This window comes from Thamnophis elegans, chromosome Z (assembly GCF_009769535.1).
Source record: "Thamnophis elegans isolate rThaEle1 chromosome Z, rThaEle1.pri, whole genome shotgun sequence".
Lineage (NCBI taxonomy): Eukaryota > Metazoa > Chordata > Lepidosauria > Squamata > Colubridae > Thamnophis > Thamnophis elegans.
In genome coordinates this window covers 99,933,820-99,961,648 of record NC_045558.1, presented here as the reverse complement: position 1 = coordinate 99,961,648, position 27,829 = coordinate 99,933,820, and the positions used below count along the sequence as shown (strand labels likewise).

At 39.3% G+C, this 27,829-nt stretch overlaps 3 protein-coding genes across 5 annotated transcripts; 1 reads left to right on the top strand and 2 right to left on the bottom strand.

The window, feature by feature from the left end:
• The first annotated feature begins 103 nt into the window (after positions 1 to 103).
• On the top strand, positions 104 to 5,894 carry CISD3 (CDGSH iron sulfur domain 3). 2 transcript variants are annotated; one of them, XR_004256873.1, is made up of 4 exons: positions 104 to 274; positions 3,728 to 3,856; positions 4,210 to 4,545; positions 5,354 to 5,894. XR_004256873.1 is itself a non-coding variant. In XM_032235598.1 (3 exons), exons 1-3 carry the CDS (start codon positions 143 to 145, stop codon positions 4,393 to 4,395), a joined length of 447 nt encoding a protein of 148 aa, XP_032091489.1. In that variant the 5' UTR covers positions 104 to 142; the 3' UTR covers positions 4,396 to 4,849. The 2 variants fall into 2 exon arrangements, 1 of the variants encoding a protein (XP_032091489.1); XM_032235598.1 differs by lacking the exon at positions 5,354 to 5,894 and having other exon boundaries at positions 4,210 to 4,849.
• A 327-nt stretch (positions 5,895 to 6,221) lies between these two features.
• Positions 6,222 to 12,221, bottom strand: LOC116521004 (coenzyme Q-binding protein COQ10 homolog B, mitochondrial-like). The gene is made up of 5 exons (XM_032235597.1): positions 12,085 to 12,221; positions 10,307 to 10,495; positions 9,410 to 9,602; positions 7,344 to 7,445; positions 6,222 to 6,596 (listed from the first exon to the last, which is right to left on the bottom strand). Exons 1-5 carry the CDS (start codon positions 12,174 to 12,176, stop codon positions 6,438 to 6,440), a joined length of 735 nt encoding a protein of 244 aa, XP_032091488.1. The 5' UTR covers positions 12,177 to 12,221; the 3' UTR covers positions 6,222 to 6,437.
• A 4,294-nt stretch (positions 12,222 to 16,515) lies between these two features.
• Positions 16,516 to 27,376, bottom strand: COASY (Coenzyme A synthase). 2 transcript variants are annotated; one of them, XM_032235762.1, is made up of 10 exons: positions 27,134 to 27,375; positions 24,695 to 25,362; positions 23,480 to 23,694; positions 22,759 to 22,890; positions 21,804 to 21,993; positions 20,761 to 20,825; positions 20,208 to 20,292; positions 19,470 to 19,567; positions 17,155 to 17,301; positions 16,516 to 17,032 (listed from the first exon to the last, which is right to left on the bottom strand). In XM_032235762.1, the coding sequence occupies exons 2-10, from the start codon at positions 25,359 to 25,361 to the stop codon at positions 16,976 to 16,978; spliced, it is 1,656 nt and encodes a 551-aa protein (XP_032091653.1). In that variant the 5' UTR covers position 25,362; positions 27,134 to 27,375; the 3' UTR covers positions 16,516 to 16,975. The 2 variants fall into 2 exon arrangements, with proteins under 2 accessions (XP_032091653.1, XP_032091654.1); XM_032235763.1 differs by lacking the exons at positions 16,516 to 17,032; positions 20,761 to 20,825 and having other exon boundaries at positions 17,248 to 17,301; positions 27,134 to 27,376.
• Positions 27,377 to 27,829: the final 453 nt, after the last annotated feature.

Below are 27,829 nucleotides of genomic sequence, written 5' to 3'. Positions count from 1 at the left end.
TCACCCACCCACCCCCAGCCGTCACCAGCTTGCAAAAGCTTTCTTAGCCGCGGCGCCCCCCACTGGCAACCTTTCTCTACCAACTGTGGGCGGGGCTTGCCACCCCCCCACCCCTCACTCTCCGCTGCTTCCTGGCGCGCGGATGTGGCGCGCGGCCGCGAAGGTGACCCGGATAGCGGCAGGAGCTTTTTTGCCAACTATGCCCGGGCTGCAGAAAGCTAGGGGTCTCGTGGCTTCACCATTAGGCTCCTTCTGCCGGTTTTTTTTCTCGCAGGTAAGCACAGAAGCCGAGAATGTTTGCACCCTTTCCTTCTCCTTTCCTGCGCCCGAAATTCCATGAATTTTCAGTTCGCTTGGCTTTTTTTCCATAGAGACCGAAATGCAATTTTTGAACATTTTCTTGAGATGTCCATAGAGAAAGATATATGTAGGGTAAGGGAGGCAGCCGCAGGCCTTCATATAGGAAAGGAGTGAGCACCAAATAATGTAGTAAGATTTATTTTTGACTCGTTAACATTTCAAAAATAAAAATATTGTAGGACAGTGATTTCTTTGGTATCCCTGGCATGGTATAATGTGCAGAATTTTTCCTGTATTCCAGCATGGATCCTGCCTCTCAGACTCTAAAAGATTAGCTTTTATGCCTAAGGTGACGTTCAAACTCTGATTTCCTAGTAGTGCACCAAAGCAAACTTTTCCTAGTTTACCAAATAGTTCTTAATGCCATATTCAGAGTGGGCAAGTGATGAAATATATTTTACATTGTCTCAGTACAAACACCCACCCTCTTATGTACTTCAGTGTAACGTGACGCAAGTATGACAGGTCAGTTTGCATAATGTCATTTTGGCTTCATTGTCGTTAGGAACAGACGCATATGATGGGGCCAAAGGCTAAAATGAGAAATGATGCACCACAAAAGATAGTTTCAAAATATAAACAAGGGCACAGTTGAATGTGCCTTTCTTGTACATGCCTTTTCAAAAGTGATTCTCACTGGCTTCAGTGTGGATATTTCTCACATAAGCTGAGAATTAATAAATAAATTCCTGACACAGGAGGTAATGATTCCTAGAGAAGTGTTTCTCAGCCTTGGCAACTTGAAGATGTCTGGACTTCAACTCCCAGAATTCCCCAGCCAGCATTCGCATTCGCTGGCTAGGGAATTCTGGGCTTGAAGTCCAGACATCTTCAAGTTGCCAAGGTTGAGAAACACTGTCCTAGAGGAATAAGTTGTTGTTGTGTAAAAAAAAAAAAACACTTTTATATAAAACTCTTGGAGTTGTGGTTCTTTTAAAGGCTCTTTTCCAGGAATGGAAAACATGGGACTCTGCTAATTGCTGAACTTGAACTTTGATCAGCTCCTGACATCATAAGCAAAGGGGGGGAACGGAGAATGTTGAAAGTTAGTTGTACTTCAGCAGTACTGGTAGTTCTCGACATTCAACAGTTTGTTCAGTGACCATTCAAATTTACAACGGCACTTTAAAAAGTGACATGACCATTTTTCCCACTTACGACCATTGCTCTGAATCCCCATGGTCATGTGATTTACCTTCGGATGCTTGGCAACTGACTCACGTTTATGACGGTTGCGGTGTCCCAGGGTCCCTTTTGCGGCCTTCTAACAAGCAAAGACAATGGAGAAGCAAGATTCACTTGACAACTGTGTTGCTAACTTAACAGTTGCAATGATTCACTTAACAAATGCGGTAAGAAAAATTGTAAAATGGGGCAGAAATTCACTTCACAAATTTCTCACTTAGCAACATAAACTTTGGACTCCATTATGGTTGTAAGTTGAGGACTACCTATATCTAGGAGATCACAAATTGTCCGCCTCTCCTTTAACAGAACTTTATTTTATTATTACATATGTCTGCAACCACTCCTCAGTCCTAGAGGAAACCAATGCTGATGGTCCTTTGGAAGGACAGATATTAAAACTCAAATGCTCTGGCCATCAAATGAGAAGCGAGGACTCATTGGAAAAGAACCTGATGTTGGGAAAGATTGAAGGCAAGAAGGGGAGAAGGGGATGGCAGAAGATGAGATGGTTAGATAGTATCATCACAATTGTCCTGAGTTTGGACAGAATCAAACAGTGGAGGATAGGGAGGCCTGGTGTGGGAGTCTCAAAGAGCTGGACACGGCTTAACAACTAAACAACAAGCAGCCACTTCAGCCTTCATGTAGAACTCAAGCTGCTTAGCAAGTCAGAACAGGAAATTTTTGGTCCTCATCCCAGGACTTTATGAGATAATTGGATATAGCAGCTAAGATGCTGGATTAGTCCTCCTTCAGGCACGGAAGTCACCCAAGTAACCTGGGCCAATCATTTTTTCTCAGCCCAGGGGTGTGATAGGGAAAATCAGAGGAAATAATGTACGCTGCCTTTACTGACACAAAATATGGTAGTATACAAATCACGAATAAAATGATTTGAGGATATCAAATCATTATGTGCCATATAAAAACAAAACTCAAAATATATCCATTAAGGTAGTCTTCGATTTACAACCATTCGTTAGTGACTATTTGAAATTACAATGGCACGGGAAAAAAGGAATTGTGACCATTTTTCACACAACCGTCGCGGCATCCCCATGGTCACATGATCAAAATTCAGATGCTTGGCAACTGGCATGTATTTATGACTGTTGCAGGGTCAGTGGGGAAACCAGACTCACCTAACAACTATGTAAGTAACTTAGCAGCTGCAGTGATTCACTTAACAACTGGCAAGAAAGGTTGTAAAATGGGGCAAAAGGCAGTTAACTGTCTTGCATAGCAAAGGAAATCAATTGTGATCATAATTCAAGAACTTCCTGTATTTAATTAGATAAATGCAACAATCAGATCTTGAATGCACCAGAGGCTGACTTTATATTTAAGGTAGAAAATGAGTAGGTGAATATATTTGTACCTTTACTCGGCTATATTCAACTTGTGCATTTCCTCATGGCAGAAAGTAGTGAAAGAGGAAAAAAGCACATTCTCCCTGTTTTCAGTTGCATGCCTTGAACTTGACATTAGTTAGTCAGATTTCTCAGGTTTTTTTTTCATAAAGCCAATGATTAGATTAGATTAGATTAGATTAGAGGTTTATATATATGCCACCCTTTTCCCTGGGGGGACTCAGGGCGGCTCACAATCCAAAGGAAGGGGGGAAAACAGACTTTTACATATAAGACAATACATGGTTAAAACACAACATTCATACCATTTGGGCGGGTTACAATCTTTAGCCCCAGGCCTGACGGGATAGCCAGATTCTGAGGGCTGTGCGGAAGGTCTGGAGGGTGGTGAGGGTACGAATCTCCACGGGGAGATCGTTCCATTGGGTCGGAGCTACCACCGAGAAGGCTCTCCTCCGCATGGTTGCCAGTCGGCATTGACCAGCGGATGGAACTCGGAGGAGGCCTAATCGATGAGATCTAATAGGTCGTGTGGAGGTGATTGGCAGTAGGCAGTCTCTCAAGTACCCAGATCCACTACCATGGAGGGCTTTATGGGTGGTAAGTAGCACCTTGAAGCGTATCCGGAGGTCGACAGGTAGCCAGTGCAGCTCGCGGAGGATAGGTGTTACGTGGGTGAAGCGAGGTGCACCCACAATCGCTCGCGCGGCTGCATTCTGGACTAGCTGAAGTCTCCGAATACTCCTCAAGGGCAGCCCCATGTAGAGCACGTTGCAGTACTCCAGTACTTATTGTTTGCCTGCCTGCAGATAAGAAGCTGCTCAGCTCCTTCAGCCTCATCAGTCAAGCCAGTGATTGCGGCCAAGGAACCTTTTCCAGTGGACTTAATAGCAGAGAAACGCTATGCCTGGTGTGCTTGTGGACATAGCCAAAAGCAGGTATCTTTCCAGAATTTCTCCAGGTTTCTTTTATCCTTATTTTTGTCCAAACTTGGAGTCCAGTGTCTTAACGAAACTGCCAAGAGAGCCTATCCACTATTGCAGTAGTTATATTGGCTGAGTTTGAAGAAGCCAGTTCTCTTTTTGCTAATGCAAAAACTGTTCAACACATACAAGCTTTAAAAAAAAGTTGCAAAACAAACTTGCCTCTTCAGGCTTAGCTAAGTCCCAGTTGCTCAGGCTAGGATGTTTTTGTAATCTGAGCAAAATTGCAACTATAAAATTTATAGACAGACAACGCTGTCTTTTGTTAGGCTTGTAATTTAGTCTTGATTCTGTTTGTATCTTAACAGCCCTTCTGTGATGGAACCCATAAGAAAAGTGCCCCAGAAATGTCTTCCCTGAAATTCACAGCTGGAGAATCGAAAAAGGCCTGGTTATGTGGGTGTAAATATACCAAAAACCCTCCCTATTGTGATGGTACCCATAAAGAAGATTTTGTGCAAAAGGCTGACCTTCATTCTCAGCCACAGGTGTAATGGGAGACTGTTGTGGAAACGAAAGAAGTGACAGAACTCATCAGGAAATCAGACCTGGGGCTAATGTTTCAGGAGATACTACTGTGGAAACCTTATTAAAGTGAATGGGAGTCGGAGGACCCTTGCAAAGTTGTATTCATGTTGGTAAAGGTTGGTAAAGCATTATATCCCTCTTGCCTTGATGAATCCTCATAGAGAGTGGTTGGGAGGATGTTCAGTGTTTTACTTGCTTTATCCCTACGCCTTTAAAATAAATCCTACTGCAAGTCTTCTATTTGACAATTTACTGCTAATAAGAACAGTGCTCAAAAATTGGTTCATTAGAGCAAATATTTTACTTTGCTGCCAAAGGGGCCACAGAGCCACAAGCACTCCCCGCTTTGTAGCCCTCAGCTCCCACTGACGTGACTCCTGAAATTGAAAGTTCTTGCCCATTGCCACTTCGAGACAGCAAACATAAAACAATTTGTAGTTAATACTAATTAAAAAAACAGGTAAGCCCTATAAACTGAACAGCAGTTATAGCTGAACCATGTTTTATGGAACATCTGTTCTAAGATAAGACAAGATAAGGGTGTCAAATTGGTGGCCCACAGGCCAGATGTGTCATGCGCAGGTCATGCCCATCCCATGTCCATGAAACATCTCAATACATCACATGATGGCAATGTGACATGAGTTTGACACCCATAAGATAAAATAAACTTTGTTGTCATTTTTTTTCTGTGAACACACTGGCATACATAATTGTCAAGTGCTATTAAAATGTTGCCCATATTATATCAGTAAATATTTACTGAAAGGCAGAATAATGAAGCTTAATGCATATGGCTTTGGGTACTTTGTAATAAACAACTCAGTTTTACATTTAATTTTGACACATAATGCAAACACGCACAATTATGTTCCCTCCTGCGAGATACGAATTTTGTTTTTCTCTTTTCATTTTCCTCCCTAGCTCTGCAATTTACATACTTCTAGGGAACCTTGAACAAAGATTCTCTCATCTTCCAGGATATTATCACGTGGACTTCCTCAGAATAGGGAATTGCCATTTCTATGCTGTGCTTAAGCAGTTACGCCATCCGAGTAGGAGTCAGCTTGGTGGCGTCATCTCTGCTGCAACTAAACTCAACCATGTCAGCAATTCCTGTCTTAGGCAATCACTTTCTTCTACCCAGGCAGCTCAGGTACAAAATCTACTTTCAAGAGATCAGAGTTAGATTGCATCACTATCTATATAGCTCCTATATGACTAGCCTAGACTAATAGTTGCACCTTCTCAATTACTTAATAGCAGCTTTGTGCTAAATGTTGCTGCTATTCACAAAAGCCTCTACTAGGAGAATTTTGAATAAAAGAAAGGCTGGCTCACAAGGAGCAAGTTTTTATTTAACTTGCTCATTCCAGGATCTTCTTGTGAGCTACTAAAGAAAAATGAATTGCCCTCCCCTGTTTTTATTCCATTTTCAATGAATTAATTCTTGAATTTATCTGAAAGGAAAGTAGTTACTTGAAGGAAAGAAACCAAAGATTGATCCCATGCCACCTAGAAGAGGAGAGAGGCTTAACAAAAGAAAGAGAGAGTCTAGGAATTTACACTGTAAATGCCACTGAAGGGGGGGTTGCTTAGCTAGCTCTGTTTTCCTTATATTTCAAGAAAATGTTCAGTGATCCAATAAATATGTTACTTTTTAAAAGCCTGAACTATTAAAAAAAACCCACCTTCTGTTTAAAAAATAATTAAAGGTTCCATTGTAATATTTGTGGTTTTCGGTGATGGTCAGGGGTCTCCATTGTAACAAAGACTCATCCTTACAACAGCATAATTAAATAACCAATAATTTAATTTTGTTGTAAATAAAATAGCAGAATCGTTTAAATAATGTGCACCTTTGTTTTGCGAGGCAAATAGGCCATAAATAAAGTCACGTCCATGAATTAAAAACATCCAAGAAATGATACAGATGTGGGCAAAAAGTAGACTGTGTTCTTTGAGATCAGGAAGGGGGACTCAAACGTCAGGATTTCTAAGACCATCGTCATGTGCAGTCAATTGCCTTGAATGGCTGGGCTGCCGTTTGAGTGCTGTACAGCTTCTCAGCTCTCCGTTCAAAGGCCGAGACCATCTGCTTGACTACTTCATTAAAGAAAAGATTAGCCAGTTGCGAATGGAGGGTGGACTTGAATTCAAAGGAGACCTGTGAATGAGGTGAAATAAATACATTTGCATAAGTAGATATCTAGACGTGTGTGTGTGTGTGAGTATACATACATACATACATACATACATACAGGTAGTCCTCAATTTACGACCACAATTGAGCTCAAAATTTATGCTGCTAAGTGAGAAATTTGTTAAGTGAATTTTGCCCCATTTTAGGACTTTTCTTGCCACATTTATTAAGTAAGTATCTGCAGTTGTTAAACAGTTGTTAAATGAATCTGGCTTTCCCGTTGACTTTGCTTGTCAGAAAGTAACAAAAGGGGAATCATGTAATCCTTGGACACTGTAACCACCATAAATATGAACCATTTGCCAAGCATCCGAATGTAAATCACATGTCCATGGGGATGCTGCATTGATCATAAGTGGGAAAATGGTCATAAGTCACTTTTTCAGTGTCATTGTAACTTCAAACGGTCACTAACTGAACTGTTGTAAGTTGAGGACTATCTGTATTTCTCATGCTTGACCACATCTATGCCTGCTTAATTAAATGCATAATAGTTTCAGGACATCAGTTCCACAAAACCTAAACCTGAAAGGGAACTGATCAATCAGTGACAAATTTACAGTGCTGCAATAATTTACATTAGTATGCAGGAACCTTTGTACTTATGATAACACTGGACTTTGCCAATTTGCACATTCTTGCCCCATGTTCTGTTGGTTTTGGAGTCATTCCCCTTTCTCTATCAGGAATTAGTCTATGAAAGGCACCTACATAAAATTTGAGTGTGCAGGAATCCAGCCGTCCCGTGTTTCCTGGCTTAAATTGCCACAGTGTCTCCAGATGCCGAAATAACCGCCCATCTTTACTCACAGCCTGAAAGATAGACAAATAAGCAAAATTAATGCCTGCTTGTTTAAACTCATTTAAACCATGGGGGGTGGGGGGTGGGGGACACACATACCAGCTTGCACTTGGTGATCCTTCTGCTGGGATTAATGTAGGATTAATCTGGTAGTCCTTGAACTCAGGCAGAATGTGACCATTAAACCTAGCATCCAAGAAACTTTCTTTTCCCATTATATTTGATCATACCAGAAGTGGATTGCTCCCAGTTTGGCCGAACCAGTAGTGATGGCAGTGGGAGGCTCTGCCTACCCGCACAAGACACAGAGAGGTAGAAACCTACCATTGATTCATAGTGACAAAAGAGAATTTGCCTTATAAATTGTTTAAAGCAACAGAAATTCAGGGTAGTCCTTCATAGTTGCATTTATTTAATGAACCAAAAGATGAGCATGGATGTCCTGAGTTGTTTTCCTACACCCTGCAGCTATCTTGGCTTCAAAATTCCAAAGGAAGGTTTCAGTAAGAAATGTCCCTAATGGGGGAATAGCTCAAAAGACTCCTGTACTAGAGAAACTTGGAGTTTTCTTTTCCAGTGAAGAAAGTCAAAGAAACTCTCCACCTGATTTGTGTCCAGAAACATGATGGATAATTAGAGCAGTTTTCAGATATGCAGCCTTCAACACCCAAAATTCCAAGCAAGTATGGCCATTGTTGGGTTTGAGAAGTTCAATTCTACTCAACTGAGGGTGCCAAGGCTCAGGAAGGCACACAGGGTAACAAAAACTTTCGTTACAAAATATATATTGCCTGCAAAATATATGGGAAATGTAGAGGGGACTGGAATCACTTGAGAACTGAAAGTTTTTGATTATGACACTTATCAATTGCACCAAACAAAATAGCTGAATTTTTGAATATGTATAGTACCATGACTTAATAGAATTTCACATAGTCATTTTGTTACATTTTTATTTTTTTATTTAATAGATTTATATGGCTTCTTCTGACCTTGTAAACGCAATTCTGAGTAGCAAACAAGATTTTTTAAAAAACTACCGACCAAGCAATAAGAGAGCAAAAGAACACCCAGTGGCAACTGGGGAAACTGGTAACCAACCCATCTGGCTTTAACTAGTCGATGGCTTAAAGGTAGCCATGGACTAAAGGGATTCTGAAAGACCCATAGAATTGTGGGGGATCAGTATTAGTATCATATCACCTCTAGAGGAAAAAGAACATTGGAATTTGTGTTTTCAGATGAAGGGTTTGGATAACAAAAATTTTTTAAAAAAGAATGAATATGGAGACCAGCATTCTCTAACTAGATACTCTCCACATACATTAGACTGTTGGTGCTATGGCTATAGCATCAGCATATTTTGAAGGCAGCAGCTTATGGTCAGCTATAGCAAATTTTCATGTGGGGAAATATTAAAAACCTCTGTATCAATGCGTAAAAAAAAAGGGAACCCAACTTTGGTTTTGATGACTTAGCTGAAGTTTACCACATATCAACTGATAAGTTGTTGCAACACCAGTGTTCTTTCTGAAAGGGCACTGACATAATACATTTTCTCCCAGGGTCCTGTTGTGTGTTAAGAGAGCAGTGCCCAAGAAAGGGGAAATGAGTCATAAGCAGCAGCTACAACAGTTCAAACCAAATTTAAGTTGGGTTAACAATATTACAACTCAGGGACAATCAGGGGAGTGGTCAAAAAGTCAAGATGACAACCACACAACTGAAAAACACCACTGGTTGAGCCACAAAATGACTAACCACATTTCAGTCTGGTAAGATGTCCTGAATCCAAATAAGTGTGTTAGTTTCTGGTTCAAAGTATCATTACAGCCCAGAAAATTGGGTTAACTGAATGAACCATGGATAAATAATTTGGGGGGTTAGAGCGTCTTGTGAATGTGGCCAGTTTCTGGAAAAACAAACTACTTAATTTGTAATCAGAACTTTAAACTATCTGAATATCATGGATTACCCGGATCTGGCAGTGAGGCACTGAAGAGATCTCCGAAACATAGCGCTCAACCACAGGAGGAAATCCCACTTCCAGTTCAGCCTTGAAGACTTCTTTGCGATGGGAAATAATCCGGGAGCAGTTGCACCAGGGAACAAAGAGCTGGTAGCTGCCAACATCGGCTACAACGTCATACATCTGGTCCACAGAGTACCTGCTTGAGCAGAAGTAATGGTGATGGTAAGCAAAAACCATCAATGGGCATTTAAAGACAAAGATATTGTAGGAAAGCCCCAACTCTTGGATCAAACCAAACTTTTATTAGCTGCGATCAGTTTAAGCTATGGATAAATGTGAATTCTGTATCTGAAATATTACCCAGTTTTGATCATTGCTTCTCAAACAGATACGAGAAGATCAAAAGGGCTTCTGCGAAAGCTAGCATTTTAGGTTGAGGAAAAGTTCCTTTTATTTGGCTGATGAAAATAAGGTGCTTTCCCACCAATTTTTGGTAGGACAATCTCAGGATGTGAGAAATGTGCATATGGGCCACATCTGCTTAGTAAATTATGAAAATCCAGCCATGAGATCTTTGGTCTGATCATTTTATAGTTCTACTTATATTTTTAATATATAAGTAATCAGTAATCAATAAATTAATAAAAGGATGCCTCTAAAGATGAAGATCCTTGGATACAGACCTATATCTAGAATGATCTAAATACATGATTACATATTACTAAATGTTTCAAAGTAGAGCCAAATCCTAAACTACTCAAATGGAAAAATGATGAAGAAATACTGCTACCAGACAACTGGATAATGATATTTCATTAAGTGAGATCTCAATGCCGCTATTCCACATGAGACCACAACCAGGAACTGACTTACAATCATGGTTAGAACTGAGCTACTCACGGGAGTTGACGGGTTTCAATGTATTCCATACGCTTGGCACCAAGTAGTGGGGCTGCAAGATTGAGGAAGGGCCGAACCTGCTTTCTCATAATTGATCTGGAGTCCAGGAAAGAGCAGGAATTCATAATTAGAGGACCAAAGAAACTTCTAGAGCTTAAACATCTCCAGTGAACCATAGTGGGGATGATCCTGTAGAAAAGAGAAAAGGAGACATCAAAGATTGTAGAAAAGAGAAAAGGAGACATCAAAGATTGCAAAGCTGAGAACATGAACATGAATGGTGAGCTTTCTTATTTCTCATCTGAAGGCAGATAATGCTATTGATAAGAGCTTCCCTTAGGACTAACCATAGTTGGCAAACAATCCTCAACCTTCTCTAAGTCTTATGACCATAAGTTTCTATAATTCCCAGATAATGAATAGCTACACCAAGTATCAACTTCTAGCCAATCTTAACTAATTCAAAGGAAGGAAAGTGGAAAGGGAAGGTTAGAATCTAAGAGGAAAATCTTGGAAGAAAGGATGCTAGGAAAATTATATGGACAAATTTGTATTGTTTAGTTGTCAAACTTGATTGTGACTATTTCTTTTTTTATTTGAAACACATTTAAAGGGCATTTGGTAATGCTCCTCTGAATAATTGGAAAATCCAGAAAAGTAGGATGGTCAATTTTGACCCTTGTCAAATCTTTTTTTCCATTTCCAATAGTGTCTTTGTATATTTAAGAGCTGCCTAAAAAATTTGATTTTATTTTGCTTTCACCCTATATTTGTTTTCATCTCTTTTAAGGTTTTTATTTTTATTCTGCTACAAGTAGAATTAGCTTTGTTATATTTAATTGTTCGGCAGTACATAAATAAAGCATAATTCTAGACTCAGTAAATAATTCCCACTGAATTTAGTGCAGCTTAATTCAGAATAGACTTTCTAGTGAGGTATATATGATCATCTTACTGTGAAGAATGAGGATTCAAAATGTCTGTTTTTGTTAAGTTACATCAATTCCAAGTATTAAATATATTTTATTATTACTAAATTATATTAAATAATTTAACAAACTGCCCAATAAATCCATTATACTGAATGAATTATTTTACTGATTATCGTACTAAGCAAATGTATTCCCTAAGCCTCAGAAGTTAATTGAAACTCACCATGCCGGCATTCATTTTCATTATTGGAAATAAATTATATATAGTGTGTTCAAAAATTACTTTTTATGTGGTTTAGTTTTAAGTAGACATGCTAGGTATGAATGTTCACTGACATGATACCTAGGAATCTTTTACTTGTTACTCTGCAGAAATAAATCCACGGGGATTCGGTGGCACCATTCCCAGATGCTCTTCTTTCAAATGCTTTAAGTTATGTATTAAAACATCGTTAGCAAACAGAAATGATGCGGTGGCATCAGAAAAATTGGACTCTCGTGACTTGTTAATGCTTTAAACAAGAATTAATGCTTGCTTTATTATTATTTTTTAAAGAATTGCAGCTTTCACATAAACACGCTCAGCCTAAATGAATCACTTTCCCCCACAATCCGCTAACAAAATAGCCCAGTTTAACATATCGTGAGAATCCAGCCCATCAGTCGTCCGGCCATAGAACCGCCTGCTTTCTTGCTCCTGGCAGCTGGTTTTCTCCGCCGGTGAGGACCAGATTCAGTTTGGGGAGAAAGGAAACTGGCAGCAAGAGAAGGAAAGACAGGACCTCCTGATCATCGGGACCCAGCTAACCCCAAGGCACCATTTCTTCCTCTGGAACACGCTCTTACCGTGAATCCCTTGGAAAGCGCGGACGCAACCCGCTCCCGAAAAGTCCCTGCAAGGCATCCAAACTTTTGCTAAGGTGCCTGGTCCCAGCCATCGCTCAAATGTGCCGTCCGAGCGCCAACGATTCCGAATGAACCGGCGAAAGGCCAGACCTCCGCCCGCCCCCGCTCCTCCCCGTCACACCTTTCCAGGCTCGCCCGATACGCCCACAGCGGCCAGGCTGGCGGTTTTTGTTTTTTTTTAAAGAGAATTAGCTCCGTTATTCTTTACAAAGATAGGAAGTAGTAGTCCAATCCCCCGTTTCGGATTTTAAAGGACTTTAACATCCCAGGGTGAGCTAGGATCGTATAGTGAGCTCAAATGAAATCGGGTTGGCAGTGTATGGCCAAGGGTAACTTTGATGGTGAAGGTTCGTTCTCCGAGCTTGTGTGTTGGTTTCCAGGCCAGGCAACATCTTCAGCGGAGTTTAGGGAGTTTTCTTCTAAACTCCGCAGGGGATATTATCTAGGTTGGTAACGAAACCAATCCACAAGCTCGGAGAACCGAACCTTCATCCTCATCCTACATCCGAGCTACAGATATTCGCCACTATTGCAAGGGTAACTTTATCTGCACCGCACCATATTCGTTTGAGTGTTTTAACCTTGATTTTACCGAAGTAGCAAGTTGGTAGATTCAGACAAGCACTAATGCACAACAAAATTATCCAAGATGAAACCTTAATCTCTAACAGCACACTGTGCAAAGGCTGCTTTGTGAGGATCGAATCGATATGTTTAGTTATGCTTCTTTAGCCAAACTAGTAAGCGCTAGTAAGGAGTGAAATTTGCTGTCAGTTTATATTCTGGTGGCTTGCCTGTCAGTGTTGGGTGGTGGTGGTCTTAGAGATTCTTTTTGTCTGCGTTGTTTGCTGTTGACTTCATCAGCAGTTTCTTGATTAGGATATTGTTTGTTTGATTGTTGATCTGATGTTAACCTTGAAGTTAATCTCTCCGGATCTGGGTGCTGATTGCTGGTGAAGAGGTACTTGGGTCTTTTTGTTCCTTTTTGGACTGGGTGATCTTCTACAGGTGTTGTTAATGCCTATGTGTCTATTGATGGCTGATTTGTCAGAGTGGCAGTCTTCTAGAAATTCCATAGCTAGAATCTGAGCAATCATGAAGGATGTCAAGAGCTCAGGTCCAGAATAATGAAAAGTTTCAGATTTAGATGGAATACATGAGTAGGCTACAGACTTGCAAATGGGGTTTTATTAAGTGAAAGGGGGAGGCGGAGTCGTGGACTATATTAATAAGGCAAGAGGAAGCAAGTTTTCCTTTGTCTTGGGGGAATTTAAACAGCCACAGTTAAAACCAAGCTAGTTCCTCTTTCTGAGCAAAATGTAAGTGGAGAAAAGAGAGGGAGTGGATTAGGCCATGTTTAATTTCAAAAGCTTGAATATTTATTCCAGTAGGCTAAAATTAGTTAATGCAAGCAAGTCAGGTAGGAATGGGTGTGTGTGAACGATGCAAGTGTTTCCAAAATGCTTTTAGAAGGAAGGTGTCCTGTCACAATCCCCTTCTTCCTCAACCTTCCTCTTCCCTTTACTGAAAAATTGAGTGAATACTTGCTCGGGCTCGCTATGCTCACTCTTACTGCAAAACACTGTCCCCTTTACCCTAAAGGCACTTTTTCAAAAAAACAATTGAACTTTCTTTGTTTTTCCTTGAAGACGTTTCACTTCTCTTCCAAGAGGCTTTCTCAGTTCATGAACTGAACCTGGATGACTGAGAAACTGGAAAGACACAGTCCCCTTTATTTAGCATCTCTTCACTCCTATTTGTACTCCAGTATTAAAGGATATGTCACTGTTGGGACATCTAATTACAAAATGAGTATGATGTCCTTTCATTGTCTTGGAAATCCTATTGCTTCATAATTACGGTAAAGCGGTTGTTAGAGTAGAAGAGTTAAGTTTCACTGGCTGTTTTGCAATAGGTCTTCTAATGTTGGTAGTGTTTTGTCTATTGTACCACTCAATGGAAAAGGAGTGGAGAAGAAAGATAGATTACAGCAGATCAATATTTAGCTATATAAATAGTGTTCACAAGAACCATTGGTAGACATTTCCTTACCAAATTAGGGAACATCAGTGCAGAGAGAGATTTGATGCCTGGGACCACGAGTCTATTTTATTATATGTCAGAGAGCTTGCTTGGGATGATTTCATTAGGATTGGGAGGAATGTGTTTGGCCAAAGCATGCTGTACTAGATCAGTACTACTTTATTCTGAATCTCTGAATCTTTAGAGTTGGAGATGGAACCTAGAATTTATTTGTAGGAATTACATATAAAAACCTATTCACTGCAAAACGTAGAGGGCAAATGTGCTGAGCCATTGTTAGCGCAATGAAAAAATAAGAAAAAGCATCGACTCCATTTTTAAAATATAAGAATACTCAAAAGTATGATTAAAAAGATGATCCTTAATTTCAGAGAAGGAAATACTTAAAATAGGCCTTAAATAAATTCAATAAAATAGGCATTAAATAAATTCAAAAGGAACTAAGGGAGGAGGAAAGTCATAGTAGTCAAAATGGAAATAATGGAGATTTTTGAGACAAAATAACTAGTAATGCTGCACTTCTTGATTTTATGGGAAAATAAAACTGAGTGTAGTGAAATGCACGCCTTGGATTTCAAGAAAGCAGATTTTAATAAAAGTCATAAACTAAATTCAGGGGAATCTGAAAGGAAAACGAATTAAAATGGGTTAGGGATTACTTTAAAAAAATGAAAAATTAGAAATCCAATCACAAACTACCGGTATCCAAAAAGGGTAGAAGACATCATGATTCCACAAAATGTTGAGAGAAAAACTGAAAAACAAAACAAAAAACGCTTATAGCAAGTGGAATGTGAGACAAGCCACTAAAGAAGTGTGGCTGGAGAGTCATCTGTTGGAGATTACCAGTACTTTAGATTTTTGCACCAATTTCACTGGCAAAATCTGTGGGATAATTATTAGAGAAGTGTCTGGTAGTCCTTTAAATATAACTGGAATTTTGAGAGCATGCTGTAGCACCTCCATTGAATAATTGCCAGGAGAGGGCCTTGTATATCCATAAGAGAACTGTTAGACTAGGTGCAAACAACTATGACTTAATCAGGCTAAACTGGTGAGGATTACTCTGGACCAAACTCAAGTCTCCAAGATGTTCCTTCCTCACAGTTAATCCTCAAGTGTTCATTTGTCCAGCCAATACTTTCCCCAGGCACAAGTTGACACATACAAGGCATTGGGTTTAGGAATGCCTCTGAAGTTTTTGCAAATAAACATAATATGAGAAGCTGGTAGTTTAGAGTATATTATTTTCTTCATTTCTCTTAAATTAAGACTAATAAATAAGTAAGCAGGAAATCTGGGCAGCATTATAGGTGGTGGGGTATTGGCTGCAGCCCCTTGTTTCATAAAGAAAATTATATCATCAATATGAGGTTTGCATCATTGTGAAGCAGGGAAAGAAGTGGCAGTTTGATGTAACAATGTCAAAACTGTCTGAATCAACTTCAAGCCAGATGTATTCAAGGCAAAGAGTACATGAACAAAATACTGCATGATATTGCAATGGGAAAATGCCCCTAATTCTCATCATGTGGCTCTTCTTCAAGAATCAGATTGATGTCCCATATGAAATATTCAAGGCCTCATATCTCTGGAACACTTAAGCTACAAGATTGGTATAAATGCTTATTTGGGAATTAACCTACTATAAAAATTATTCTTCCCCATCCGTAGGTTATACCACTATAGTATAGATATGCCTGGCATATCCTCCTCCCTTTCACTCCTTTGGGGGTGTATATTTATATATCAAATGTGATCTAATTTAATTCTTAATGGACTCTCCCTGCCACCCATCTGAAAGTGTATGCATTTGTTGGATGAAAGAAAGTTACAAACTTTGACTCATAATCCATGAAACCATATAGTTCGAATAATGAAAGCCAGTGAAATTAAATTAGCTTCAAATGAATATAAATAAGATGGTGAGATGTTGGTCTTGGATTATAAGCTGAAATATAAATATAAATGCATGCCAGACCTTCAACTAAAATGAGAAATGTAATTGACATATTTAAATTAAAGTGATTTTTCAAAACACCAACATGATTTTTTTAAAAAATATTGGTTTTTGAAGAGACTTTGAAAAGCAATGACACCTTATTTTGCTGTGATTTTAAGGTACATTGTACCTGCCACTTTTTTCTACTTATCTCTTTTAGAGATAAAAATTTAAATTAGGCAATAAAATTGAAAGCAAATTCAAATCAGAAAAATTGGCTAAACTGTATTTGTAATCTTGATGTCGCAGAGAAGACTGAGTAGGAAACCAACCCACTATTGAATCAGAAAAGTTCTCTTTAGTAACATACAACCACACAAAGCCAATATATTTGCTCTCTTTATATGTAACTTTTGCATAAAGGATATCAAGTACAAAACAGTGGAGCCTAAACAGAGCACTTATGCCATGCCTATGTAACACTGAATGTTCTTCTTTTGTTAGTAGCATTAATAAAACTGCTTCCATCAAAAACATGTAACATCAGTGGCTTCACATAGCAGTGTCTTTTCCTCTTCCTGCTCAGCAGGTACCCCAACTGAATAAAAAGAATCAAACCCTATGATATACAAAAGTTACTTCATGCTTCTCCCTGAACCTTATTCAAGAAGAAAAAAGGTCAAAGGGAATATCACCCCCCCCACAACACCAAGTGTTTGGAATTCTGCTTCCTTTATCTCTACCCTCAGCTTCTGCCCTCGTTAGAATGAGTACTCCTGATGGGTGTACATTTTTCCATACTGGCAGCACTGAGAGGGCAGAATGAAGAGGTGATCGCATCTCAATTCATGAGTCTGTTTCAGGTTTGATGCGTTTCTGAAGCAGGGCCCAAGCTTTTTCCACCTATAAAAACAGACAAAGAATTATTTAACAAGCTTATTGGAAATGACCTTCCAAAGAAATCCCACTCAATAGCCCCAGTAAGATGCTGCCTTACTCATTTGCAGCTACTATATTCTTCTTACCATTTCATGTGTAATTTCTGGCTCCCACAATGTGCAAAGGACTACATGCGACTGCTTCACACGCTGGCTGTTAGACATTTGGCTTTTTACTCGCAGTTTGGCAGCCTCTGAACTTAGGCCATCTCTCTCTATGATACGTCTTATGGCCTTGAAAGAAAGAGAGACAGAGAAGAGGTAAAGAGCAGGAATGTCCCTTTCTCAAATGATGCCTTCTAGGAATGCTGCCTACGAAGTATGACTTTTCTGTGACAGCCCCCACCTTGTCCTTTCCCTTGAGATCCAGCAGGCCCACCCTAAATCTTCTGGAAAGTCATGAGGAGCTGGCTTTCCCTCCCATGCCTGGATGGTAAAATTGGAACCTCAGGATTGTACAGATGAATGAGTATAATTAATGAAGAATAGGGATCCCTATTTTTTCTTTCTTTTTTGTTATGTTGCTATTTCTTTTTTTTTATTACTGTTGTGTGCCATAAGATGGGTAGCCATATAAATCTTTTAAGTAATTTTTTTTAAAAAAATGAAGTAAATGTGCTTATTTAAAAAGGTAATCTTTACTGGGATCATATAAAGTGTCCAGATTTAAAAACTAACAATAAGGAGAGAACTAGTTAAAGTTGCACAATTTAGAATACTGTTCAGTGTTCAGAAACCTGCTACATATTCCGCTTTCATAATTAAATTTCTGAGGGTAGCAAGAGCAGAACAAGGATCTGATGACTGCACAGCAGAAGATGTGAGAAACGGTGACCCTGTAAATTGATTAGTTACAATCCACAAAACCTCTTATTGTATTTGTTCCTCTTTCTCTTCAACAGAGAACATATTTTTAACCGCCTTATCTGTATTCCTTAGCACCGAATAGGTAGCAAATAAATGTGTACTTTAAGAACAGATGCAGAAGGCAGCTTAGCTACTTCTGCATCAGAAAACACAGCTAAGAAGTAAAGGCAGACCAGACTGAAAGACTGGTCCGCTCTTCTCTTCCTGCAATTACTAATGAGATGTTAAATTATATAAGCAAGACATGAAAATCATAGCTATTCTATGATCTTGTTCACTTTCCACCCAACAGCTGAAATGGAGATGTCTTCCACATCCAAGACTGCCATTGCTCTTGGGCTCCTCATGAGCTATAGAGCTTGGAAGTTAAGCTTATTAACCTTCAAGTCAGTTTCAGCTCTAGAAATGTGAGAAAGCGTAGCTTCTCCATTGATGTGTTTAATCTCCTTTTAAAATTGTTCAAAAGTGTAGCTACTACTGTTCTTATGCTCATGATTCTGCAGCATAATTATGATGAAGGTAAAAAGGAACCTTCATAACTCTACCTTGAATCTTCCAACTTGATTCAATGGACGTTTCTACTTTCTAGTGTTAATTTATATTTAATTGGGTAATTTTATAGGGCTGTTGCGAAATGACCTTTTCAAATTCACCAGCTTCTTATATCATAAAAACCTTCTTTTATCACATCCACACAACATATTAGTTAAATACTAAACCTTAAAGAAGTCATTTTTTCCCTCATTGGAAAATCTTGTGCCAGAGAATTCTGAAATATCCTTGAATTTTGAAATTTTTACTATAATGAGTCTTTGGAAGAGGTACAACAGAAATGCAATTAAATAAATGAAAACTATGATGTGAAAAATTGCTATCTTTGGATGTTATTGCCAAATGTAGAATGTCCTCATAGTTATATATGAGATATTCTCTTATATTCTCGTATATACTCTTAGGTATATATACATTATTTTTAAATGAGGCTTTTGCTAAGGAACCATTTTAGATGATGAGTATTAAATATAGTGATATTAATTTCTTTCTGTGATACTGCTATGTGAGTTGTTTTTATCACTTTTGCTTTAGTTTTTTTTTAATCCTGATTATTTCATCTTTATTGTGATTTATTAATTTTGTGATACAAGTTCTTTGCATTTTTAAAAATCTATTTAATCTACCTTACCTTTCATTGCACAGATTCTCACTGAAAGCTATGTTACAGTTTTCAGAATGTATGCGTCAAATATCCATAAACAGAAGACAAATGCCCATGTATGATCATTATTTAGAATGACTGTGATGGCATATTCATCATTTGCCTGATAAATATAACAGCAGAGCATTGGAGTTTTTTTTTTTTAAACAACTACTGAATAGCTTTATGATGGCCGGAATAAAATCCAAAATACCTGCCTGCTCCAATTTAAATCTAGCTACTTTGCACCAGCTGTTCTTTCAGGCAAACATGACAAATGCCATCTACCAAAAAGGAAGAGATTTTGATTGCAAGAATTTTACAACCCAGAAGGTCTTACCTCATTTTCGGGAATGATGACTGTCCAGACCTCGTGAACCATGTCTGACCAACCTGCCTCCAGTAACATAGCCGCATCCAGCACACACACGGCCTTTCCTGCAGACCAGAAATTTGAAGGGTGAACAGAAGGCAGTTTTTGTCAAGAGAAGGAGCTGCAGCCTGCTTTAACTTCATTTCCAAATAAATCAGGTTTCATAGCTCATTATGAGCAGTTACTGTGATGGCATAGTCAACCCTTCCCTCATACTGGAGAATAAACAAAGGTATTGATAATTTATAAACTTGTCCAAATGTAAAATTCTGATTTGTTGCTTTAAAGCAAGCCATGATGGCAAAGTGACAGGTCATATTCTTCTGCAAATTGCTCAGAAAATATTTGAGAGGGAGGGAGCCAGGGGTTCAAACGACTATATAAATAATAACTGCTGCTAACTCTAACTCTAATGTAACTAAGCTCAGATAAAACACGCGTTACTCCCAATGTTAGGATGGAGTCAGATGGCCTGTAAATGAAATGAAATGAATTTATCTCAGTTTTCATATGTTATACAGTGAAAGAGCCTCATGCTGGGACCACATGACAGTCCATCATAAGTAAAGTCACGACGACTCTGCTTAGGCGAGTTCTCCTGGCACGGCTCTTACAGATTACCTGCTCATCTTTCTGAAAAAGGAGATCTTGCACCTATGTAACTTATTCATAAGTCTTGTCGGGATCCCCAAAAGACCTTCTCACCCTGCTTGGCTGCCTCTTCTATCTTTTCTTTTGCTATTTGAGCCATCACTGGCCACATGATATCGCTCAGTTGCTTCATCTGTTCCTGTAAGAGGGGACAAAGAAAGCCAACATGAGAAATTTAAGGTGATCTGCTGCTGCTACTGAAAACAAAGCCAAACCCTGGGGATTGCCAAGGTGCAGTACCAATCCAAGAGGTATGGTATGCAAATCAGAATTGGGTCAAGACATGCACTAATATACAGAAGGCAGCATCAACAGTTTTAAAAGTTTATTTTTTTTTCCAGTCTCAAGACCACTTTGTACTTAGTATACAGGGAGAGGTTCTCCCTGCGTGCACTGTGCTCATGTAACACCTTTCACCCACAAATGGAAAAAAAACAAAAAAAACACCTTGCTGTGAAAAGAGGTGAAAGGGCAGAGTTAATAAGGTGGAACAGAGAGGCATTCTGATGTCAGTGAATCAAAGGGTAAACCAAATATGCTGAACTGGAAAGGAAGGAATGTCAATACTGAAATTCAGTTTTTACCCCAAACTGAGGCAGCTTTTTACCTGGTCTCCAAATACTTTGGCTCCCAACAATTTTCTGTTGATGGTTCCATCTTCTTTCAAAATATCTGTAAAGATGAGTTGGATTCGCCAAACGCACACCAGAAAGAAATCTTGTGCAGCTTCCCCTTATTTGTGTTAAGAGACCCTCAAAAGTCAAATCCCTTTCAGAATTCACAGGTGAGTCTCCCATCTCCATTCCTAATTCTTAGGGTAATTAACTGGTTTTCACTGCCATGTTTGAAACACAAGATTTGCCAAACTGTGATAATTTCATTCATGATTCAAAACATTGGACAAAAGTACAAAAGGATAATAATGCAACATTTTTCCCCTGAGGGGAAAAAAGAATACTTCAAAACCTTATGGTAGTTTCCTGAAGCTTTCCCTAATCTGGGGATACAAAAACTGATGGTATAAGAGTCATTTAGGTGAGATGAGCAATGTACAACTGTGATGAATAACTAAATGAATAATAAACTCTAGAATTTCAAACTCCTCTAGAGAGCAATAGATTTGGAAAGTGACCTTATTGGATGGCTGCCTAGGACATTTTAACATATGAATGCAAATGAAAATAACCTCTGCAGAGTTGTGGAGAAATGCTTACAATGTAAGAACCAGCTACAGTGGTAAGTAATAATGTTATTTTTCCTGGAGTCTATCCTCCAATTCACCTAGCTTGACTTTATCAAATAATATTTTCGCCTAGATTAAATGGCAATTCAATATACATAATATGTTATATGTTTCACCTTTGGCCTGCTTGTTACCCCAGTTTTTCTCCTTCCATATCTATTTTTCCAATAATGGGCCAAACTACTGTGATATCAATGCATGTTTACCAATGTTGAGGACAAATACAATTTTGGCAAGAAAACGGGGAGAATAAATTTGGAAAGTGGGAGAATGCATTGTTTTAAGTCATAAAAGCAGGATCAGAGAGAAGAAAAAACAAATTGAGGCAGAACCTTTGCTATCCCTTCCCTTGCAGTTTTCTGGGTGAACGGAGTTAAAATATGGCTTCCCCCAAAGGTCAATCGTACCTGGTCCAAATGCTTTTATCACCTGCTGGTATACAGGACCACCTGGTTTGTAAATGTTGTGTCCCAGTCTGTCCATATCCAAATGGAAGGCACCAAGTCGATGCAAATACTGGCCAACAGAACTTTTGCCACTACCAGATCCACCTGTTAGCCCTATTATGTAGGGGCTGGAAGGAAGTGACGGATTTTTCTGAAGAGAAAAAATCTTGATTTTATTAAGGGAACTGTATATATTCTCTTTCATCTGTATTATTGCTTGACATTACAAAAATACAACTATAATTTTTCCACCGGCTCTTTTCATAGCAGCACTGTTTTAGTGAACAAACATTCACTACATGCAGTCATGTTACATTTGTGTAGAGCTACATTCATAGTCCTGCACACTGTTCCCTGTAGAGCGTACTCTCCATTCAGATAACTTGGCCTTTTCCCTCATGGTCTTTGCTTTCTTGAGTATCCCAATGGCTGCTCATAGTGACTTTGCATCCTTCTCCCCACCCTTCCAGTCTGTGGTGAAGTAGGAACATTAGCCTCATTCAAATAAGCCACAGCTCCTGACTGTAAGTATTTGAAGACTCAGTGCTTGCTAATAGCAAAGGCTGCTCTGAAAAAAGGGGAGAAGGAAGGTAAGAAAAAGGTGAAGGGACATGGTAGAGACTAGAGGAAGGTGAAGAGTAGCTATGTTTCTCATACTGGAAAGCCTTACTCTGAAGAAAGGAAGAGGCCAGAGACAACCCAGTTAAAAAAAATTGCTCACAGTGAAGACTGGAAGGCATGTTCAGACTATTGTTTGACCTATCTTTTCTCCTTTAGAAAATGCAGCAACAAAGGTGGCCATACATACTTATTTGGGAATAGTTCCCTTTCAACTCAAAGGGCCTTACTACCAAATAAACACATAATTGCACCCTCCCCCTCCCATACAACTCAAAAGCTAAAACAAATTACTTACCGGAGGTGCACACAACAAAGTTCCGAGAAGTCTGTACCTCAAGCTAGAAGAGCTGATCTTTTCTTCCTCATTTCTGGCATGTTGAGGGTCAACAGCCAGATTGATCTTGTGGAGAACCAGTTCAGAAAGGTTCTGTAAGACATTTGTTAAGAGACAAGTTGCATTTCCATACTACACCACAGAGTCTGGTAATGAATATCTATTATTCTACCACTACAGGCAATCCTCTCTTAATGTCTGATCATTTAGTGACTCTCTGAAATTATGACAGACATTCCCCTCCAAAAGGTACTTACAACCTGGTTCTGGGATTCCTACAGTCATGCCCTCTAATTAGCATATTCTAGTCCATTAAATAGGAGTGGAGTCCAAATGAAGAAAAAAACCTGTTTCTGTAATAAGCTAAAGTGAGGTTTCAATGTAATTGAAACGCTTACTAAATAGAATACAAAACTGGGATCTCCATAGAGCCAAACTCTAAACTCTATTTAGTTATCAAAGTTCTGTCTAAACAAAATATTTTTCCCTGCAGGCAGAACAACACAGGCTGCTCTCTCTTGGCAGAAAATTCCAGAATTTGGGTCCAGTGCCCAAGTACTTCTGCTAGTGATGGGGCTGAGAAGAACTGTGTTCTGAAGACCTTGAGTTCTGGCAGATCTTAGATGGCAGATGGTTTTTCAGTTTGTACCCAATAGTGGCAAAAAGATTCCCACATACTTACATTTTCTGCCCTCCTTTTGTTGACAGAAAGACCACCCTTGAATGTCTCCTCGCTGACTACAATGCACTTCAGGTTTGCATCTGTGATTGATGGACCAAAGGGATCATATAGAGGATTAATGTCAAATAATAGGGAAGGCTTGACATCTACGAGGAACTCAATAAGGTCATCCAGACGTTGTTCAAAAGGTAGGATCAGCTCCTTTAATAATTTATCTGTTGAGGGAGAAAATAAGAGGAAAATGTAGTAAAATACAGCTCATCCTTCCTCAGTCTCTTCAGGTGATGTCCCAATATGAGAAAAGTTCATAGTGCTACAAAGTTGTGATTTCCTTACCTTGGAACCAAGAGAATGTCATATTGAGAAAAGGCAACAGATGCTGCATATATAATTGCCATAAGTTTGTGATAGGCATAGTTTCCTTACCACTGGCCTACCAAGCTAGTAAGGTACAAATCGAAGCTAACTTATATTTACTTACTGCATTTAGAGTTCTCTCATCACAATTGCTCAGGGCTAGAAATAATTTCCTGTATATTTTCCTTAAAAAACAAAAGGCAGTAAATGAAATGGTATAAAGTTATGGTGGAATTAAGGGAGGGTGCAAGGATAAAAAGCTACTGATAAGAGCAGTGTAAACAATGTTTAGCTGTAGTGCCTATTCTTATATCTTTAATTATCTGACTTAGTATTTCTTATTCCTTTTCTAAACTTTGCATAATATTGCTTAATCCAAAAAGGCAAAGTGTGTATATATCTATCTACACATCCAAGGATTGAAAAAAACCAGTTGTTTTATCATTGATAAAAAGCTGTAGAAGGCTTAACTCATCTCAGCCATACTCATTAGCTCCTCAAAATACAAAAACAGATGCATTTAAATTAGCTTCCACTACCAAACTTAGATGTTAGATTTGGTATTATACTTAATAAACAAGGCAAACTGCCATAATGGAGAACAATACGTGTTTAAGTTTTGCAAATATACTTGGCTAATACTTCCAGTAAAAAAAGAAAATTATATGCAATTCTAAATATTAGTATCAGATGTCTAAGCAACAACTTATCCTCTACATTGTCAGTCCCAATTTTAGTTACAGCATTCAATCATTGTGTACAAAAAAAATCTGGACTACGTTAAAAGTTCCCCAAATATCTCTAATTTCTCTAAATGGTTTTGCAGGAGAAAGGCATATATGGTTCAAAGAGACCCACTTTCCAAAAGATCTTTGTCAGAGACACCAATGAGGAGCCGGTTTTCTGCCAGTAGACAGCTCACACTCAGAAGGATCTTGTGACCATTGTGAAGTCTATCAAAAGTGCCTCCCACAACTACATCAGAGAAACTTTGCAATGGCTCATATGTTTTCTCAGTCTCCTCTTGTGGGGACAGTTCTCCATTATCAGCTTGTAAGTCATAGTCAGGATACAGTAAAACAGACCTCAGTTTCGGACAACAATTATAGCAACTGTTGGCATAACGTTCTAGGCGTTGTTTGATAGGATTCGATTGTATCCCATCTGCACTTTCATAGTCTGTGAGCACCACCTCAGGTGGCTGGGAAAGATTCTGTACAGATCCTAGGAACGGAGGGTTAGCTCCTTGATTGAGAAGGTTGGAGAGCAATATCCGGACATCAAGATGACGATAGATGTCAGCATCAGCGTACAGCCTGCTGATAAGGTTGTGTACTTCCGATGTGGCAGGAACATAGGCAAAACGGGGCTGTGAAGCACCTGACAAGCTGAGTCCTGGCTGCAGTTGAATATATAGGGTTTCTTGTACCAACCGGGCAGCTGAAGCAAGAATGGGCATCAAGCGTAGAGAAAGTGCCGACAGTGGAGATGTCAGAATAAGTAGACCGGAACGGAAAATCGACATGCTGTCCAGGAGAACCATTCAGAAGATACATGCAAAAAAAAAAAAAAAAAAAAAAAAAAGTCAAGATAAGTCAAACCTACAGAAAACCTATAGAAAAATAATGACCAAAGATTTTATGTATTAGCACCTAATTTAAAATGACAAGCCACTATTGTAAACTCCATAAAAAATCCCTCCTTTACTGTAAAGTAAAAAAAGCCCTATTTAAAATCCTTAATTGACTGTACTATACACTAGCATTGGACAAGATATTATCTTGCAGCCTAACCTTGGTAAGTTTGCTATGAAACCGCAGTATGTTTGAACTTGCTGGAAGAAGTATAACAACAGAGAAAGTGTCCATAAACAGCAGTGCTGCCCATTTTTGCATATAATCTATGTGTACATTTGTATTTCTTGGGAAAAAGTAGACTTCAACACTTTTGAAGATAGCTAAATCTACTTTGGATTTACAAAAGAAAACATGCACTTCTAGTAATAAAATTAATACTGCATAGGAATTATATTTTTACTTTTGTTATATTTGTATATTTGTTACTATTTTAAGCTGCTCTTCAAGAAGTCCTAAAGAACTTTTCCTTCTTGCTAATTTTTCCCTCACATGAAGGATATGTAGCACCTGAAGTTCAGAAACAACAGTTGACCCCAATTTACTCAAAAGATTGTATAACGCAGGAGAATGGAGATTTGAACCATCATTTTTAATATATATTTATTTATTGCTTTAATAAATAACTCACGGCTTAAAACATTTCAAAACATCTTTCTCCTCCTATATTTCCCCATAACAACAACCCTGTGAGGTGAGTTGGGTAAGAGAGAGTGATTGTCCCAAGATCACTCAGCAAGCATTTCATGGATAAGGAAGGACTAGAACTCACCTGACCAAACTGGTTCTCTAAAATAAATACATAAATAAATAAAGGAGGGGAGGAAATGGGAGGGAGAGGGAAAGAAAGGCTCCAGGCTTTATCTGAAATTAGCTCTGCATTCTGCATCTTCTCAGTTCCCCCTGAACCGTTCCTGTCTTATTGTCCTAATTTCTTTGTATCTATTTCCTGGGTTCTTATTCATGTTTATTCTTATTCCTGTTACCTTGTGCATGAGTGACAAACTAAATAAACAAATAAGTAAAATAAACCATATCCCAGAAAGGCTTATATGTCTAGCCTAAGACCACTCACTTCTTTTAAAGTCAGTATTATAAACCAGCTTTTGCAGCTGACTTTTGGACTCTGGCTTCTTAAAGGGAACCACTAAAAGTCAGAAGCCACGTTTAAATTTAAATTTAAACATCCTGCGGCTTCTAAATCCCTGTCACTCTCATACATAGAAAGATACAGAAACCCCAAGGCTGCTGCGTTATTAGGAGCACGGACGTTGCCTCGCCATGCAACACCCACTTTCTTCAGCCTCCCATCTTCCCCCGTTATATCACCATAGCGCTTTTTTACTTTGGATATTTGCATTTTCCTGCTTTTGGGTTGTTTTTTTAAAGTGCAACAAAAAGCTCCAGGCTTGTTGGGAGAGGTGGGAGAATAAGCCATGTTTGCTCATTCCTCCCGTTAAGGAGACCTGCGACAAACTGCCAATTAAGCCAGGTTCCGTCGCTGGGAAAGAAGACGCGAAATGAGGGCATTCCTCACTCCCGCAGCCACAAAAAACAACCCCCACCAGAGAGACCGGGACCATGTCTCCCCCCCCCCCACCATTCCCAAGTAGCAGCCCGCAGCCCCCACCCCAAGAAACGACACCCCTCCCCGCTTACTCACCTGATAGGCAACCTCAGCGAAGTCAATACCCGACCCGGAAGTGTCTCTGTTCAAACTGGAAGCGATCCTCGTCGCTAGAAGGAAAATATTTATAGCCCCTGAGTGGAAAGTTAAGCCCAGGCAGGGGGGAAATATTTAAAGGTCGAGGATCCCTTTGCCTCATATCGATGGACATGATTGAGGATAGAAGTGTGTATGTGTGTTGCTTGCGCTTGGACCCTGTGGACTCGTCGTCGGGACTGCGGGGGTTTCCAACCTTGGCAACTTTAAGCCTGGCGGACTTCAACTCCCAGAATTCCCCAGCCAGCCACGGTATCTATAGCAAAGCTGGCTGGGGAATTCTGGGAGTTGAAGTCAGCTAGGCTTAAAGTTGCCAAGGTTGGAGAGCCCTGGCCCAGAGAATGCCCAAATTCCGAGCCAGTTCCAGTTCTCATTCGTGTTGTTAATGCACAAACTATGTTTTGGCAAGAGGGAGAGGGTTTCATAATGTTTGAAGGAAGCCCTCTTCCTTGCATGCCTTTCCAGCTATGTTCATTCCTGGATTGGAATTCCCACATCCTGGTCGATCACGTGCCCCCGCCTCCTGTGACCACAATATTGCCAGGTGCTCTATATACCGGCCACTATCCAGAACAGGGGTCTCCAACCGTGATAACTTTAAGCCTGGTGGACTTCAACTCCCAGAATTCCCCAGCA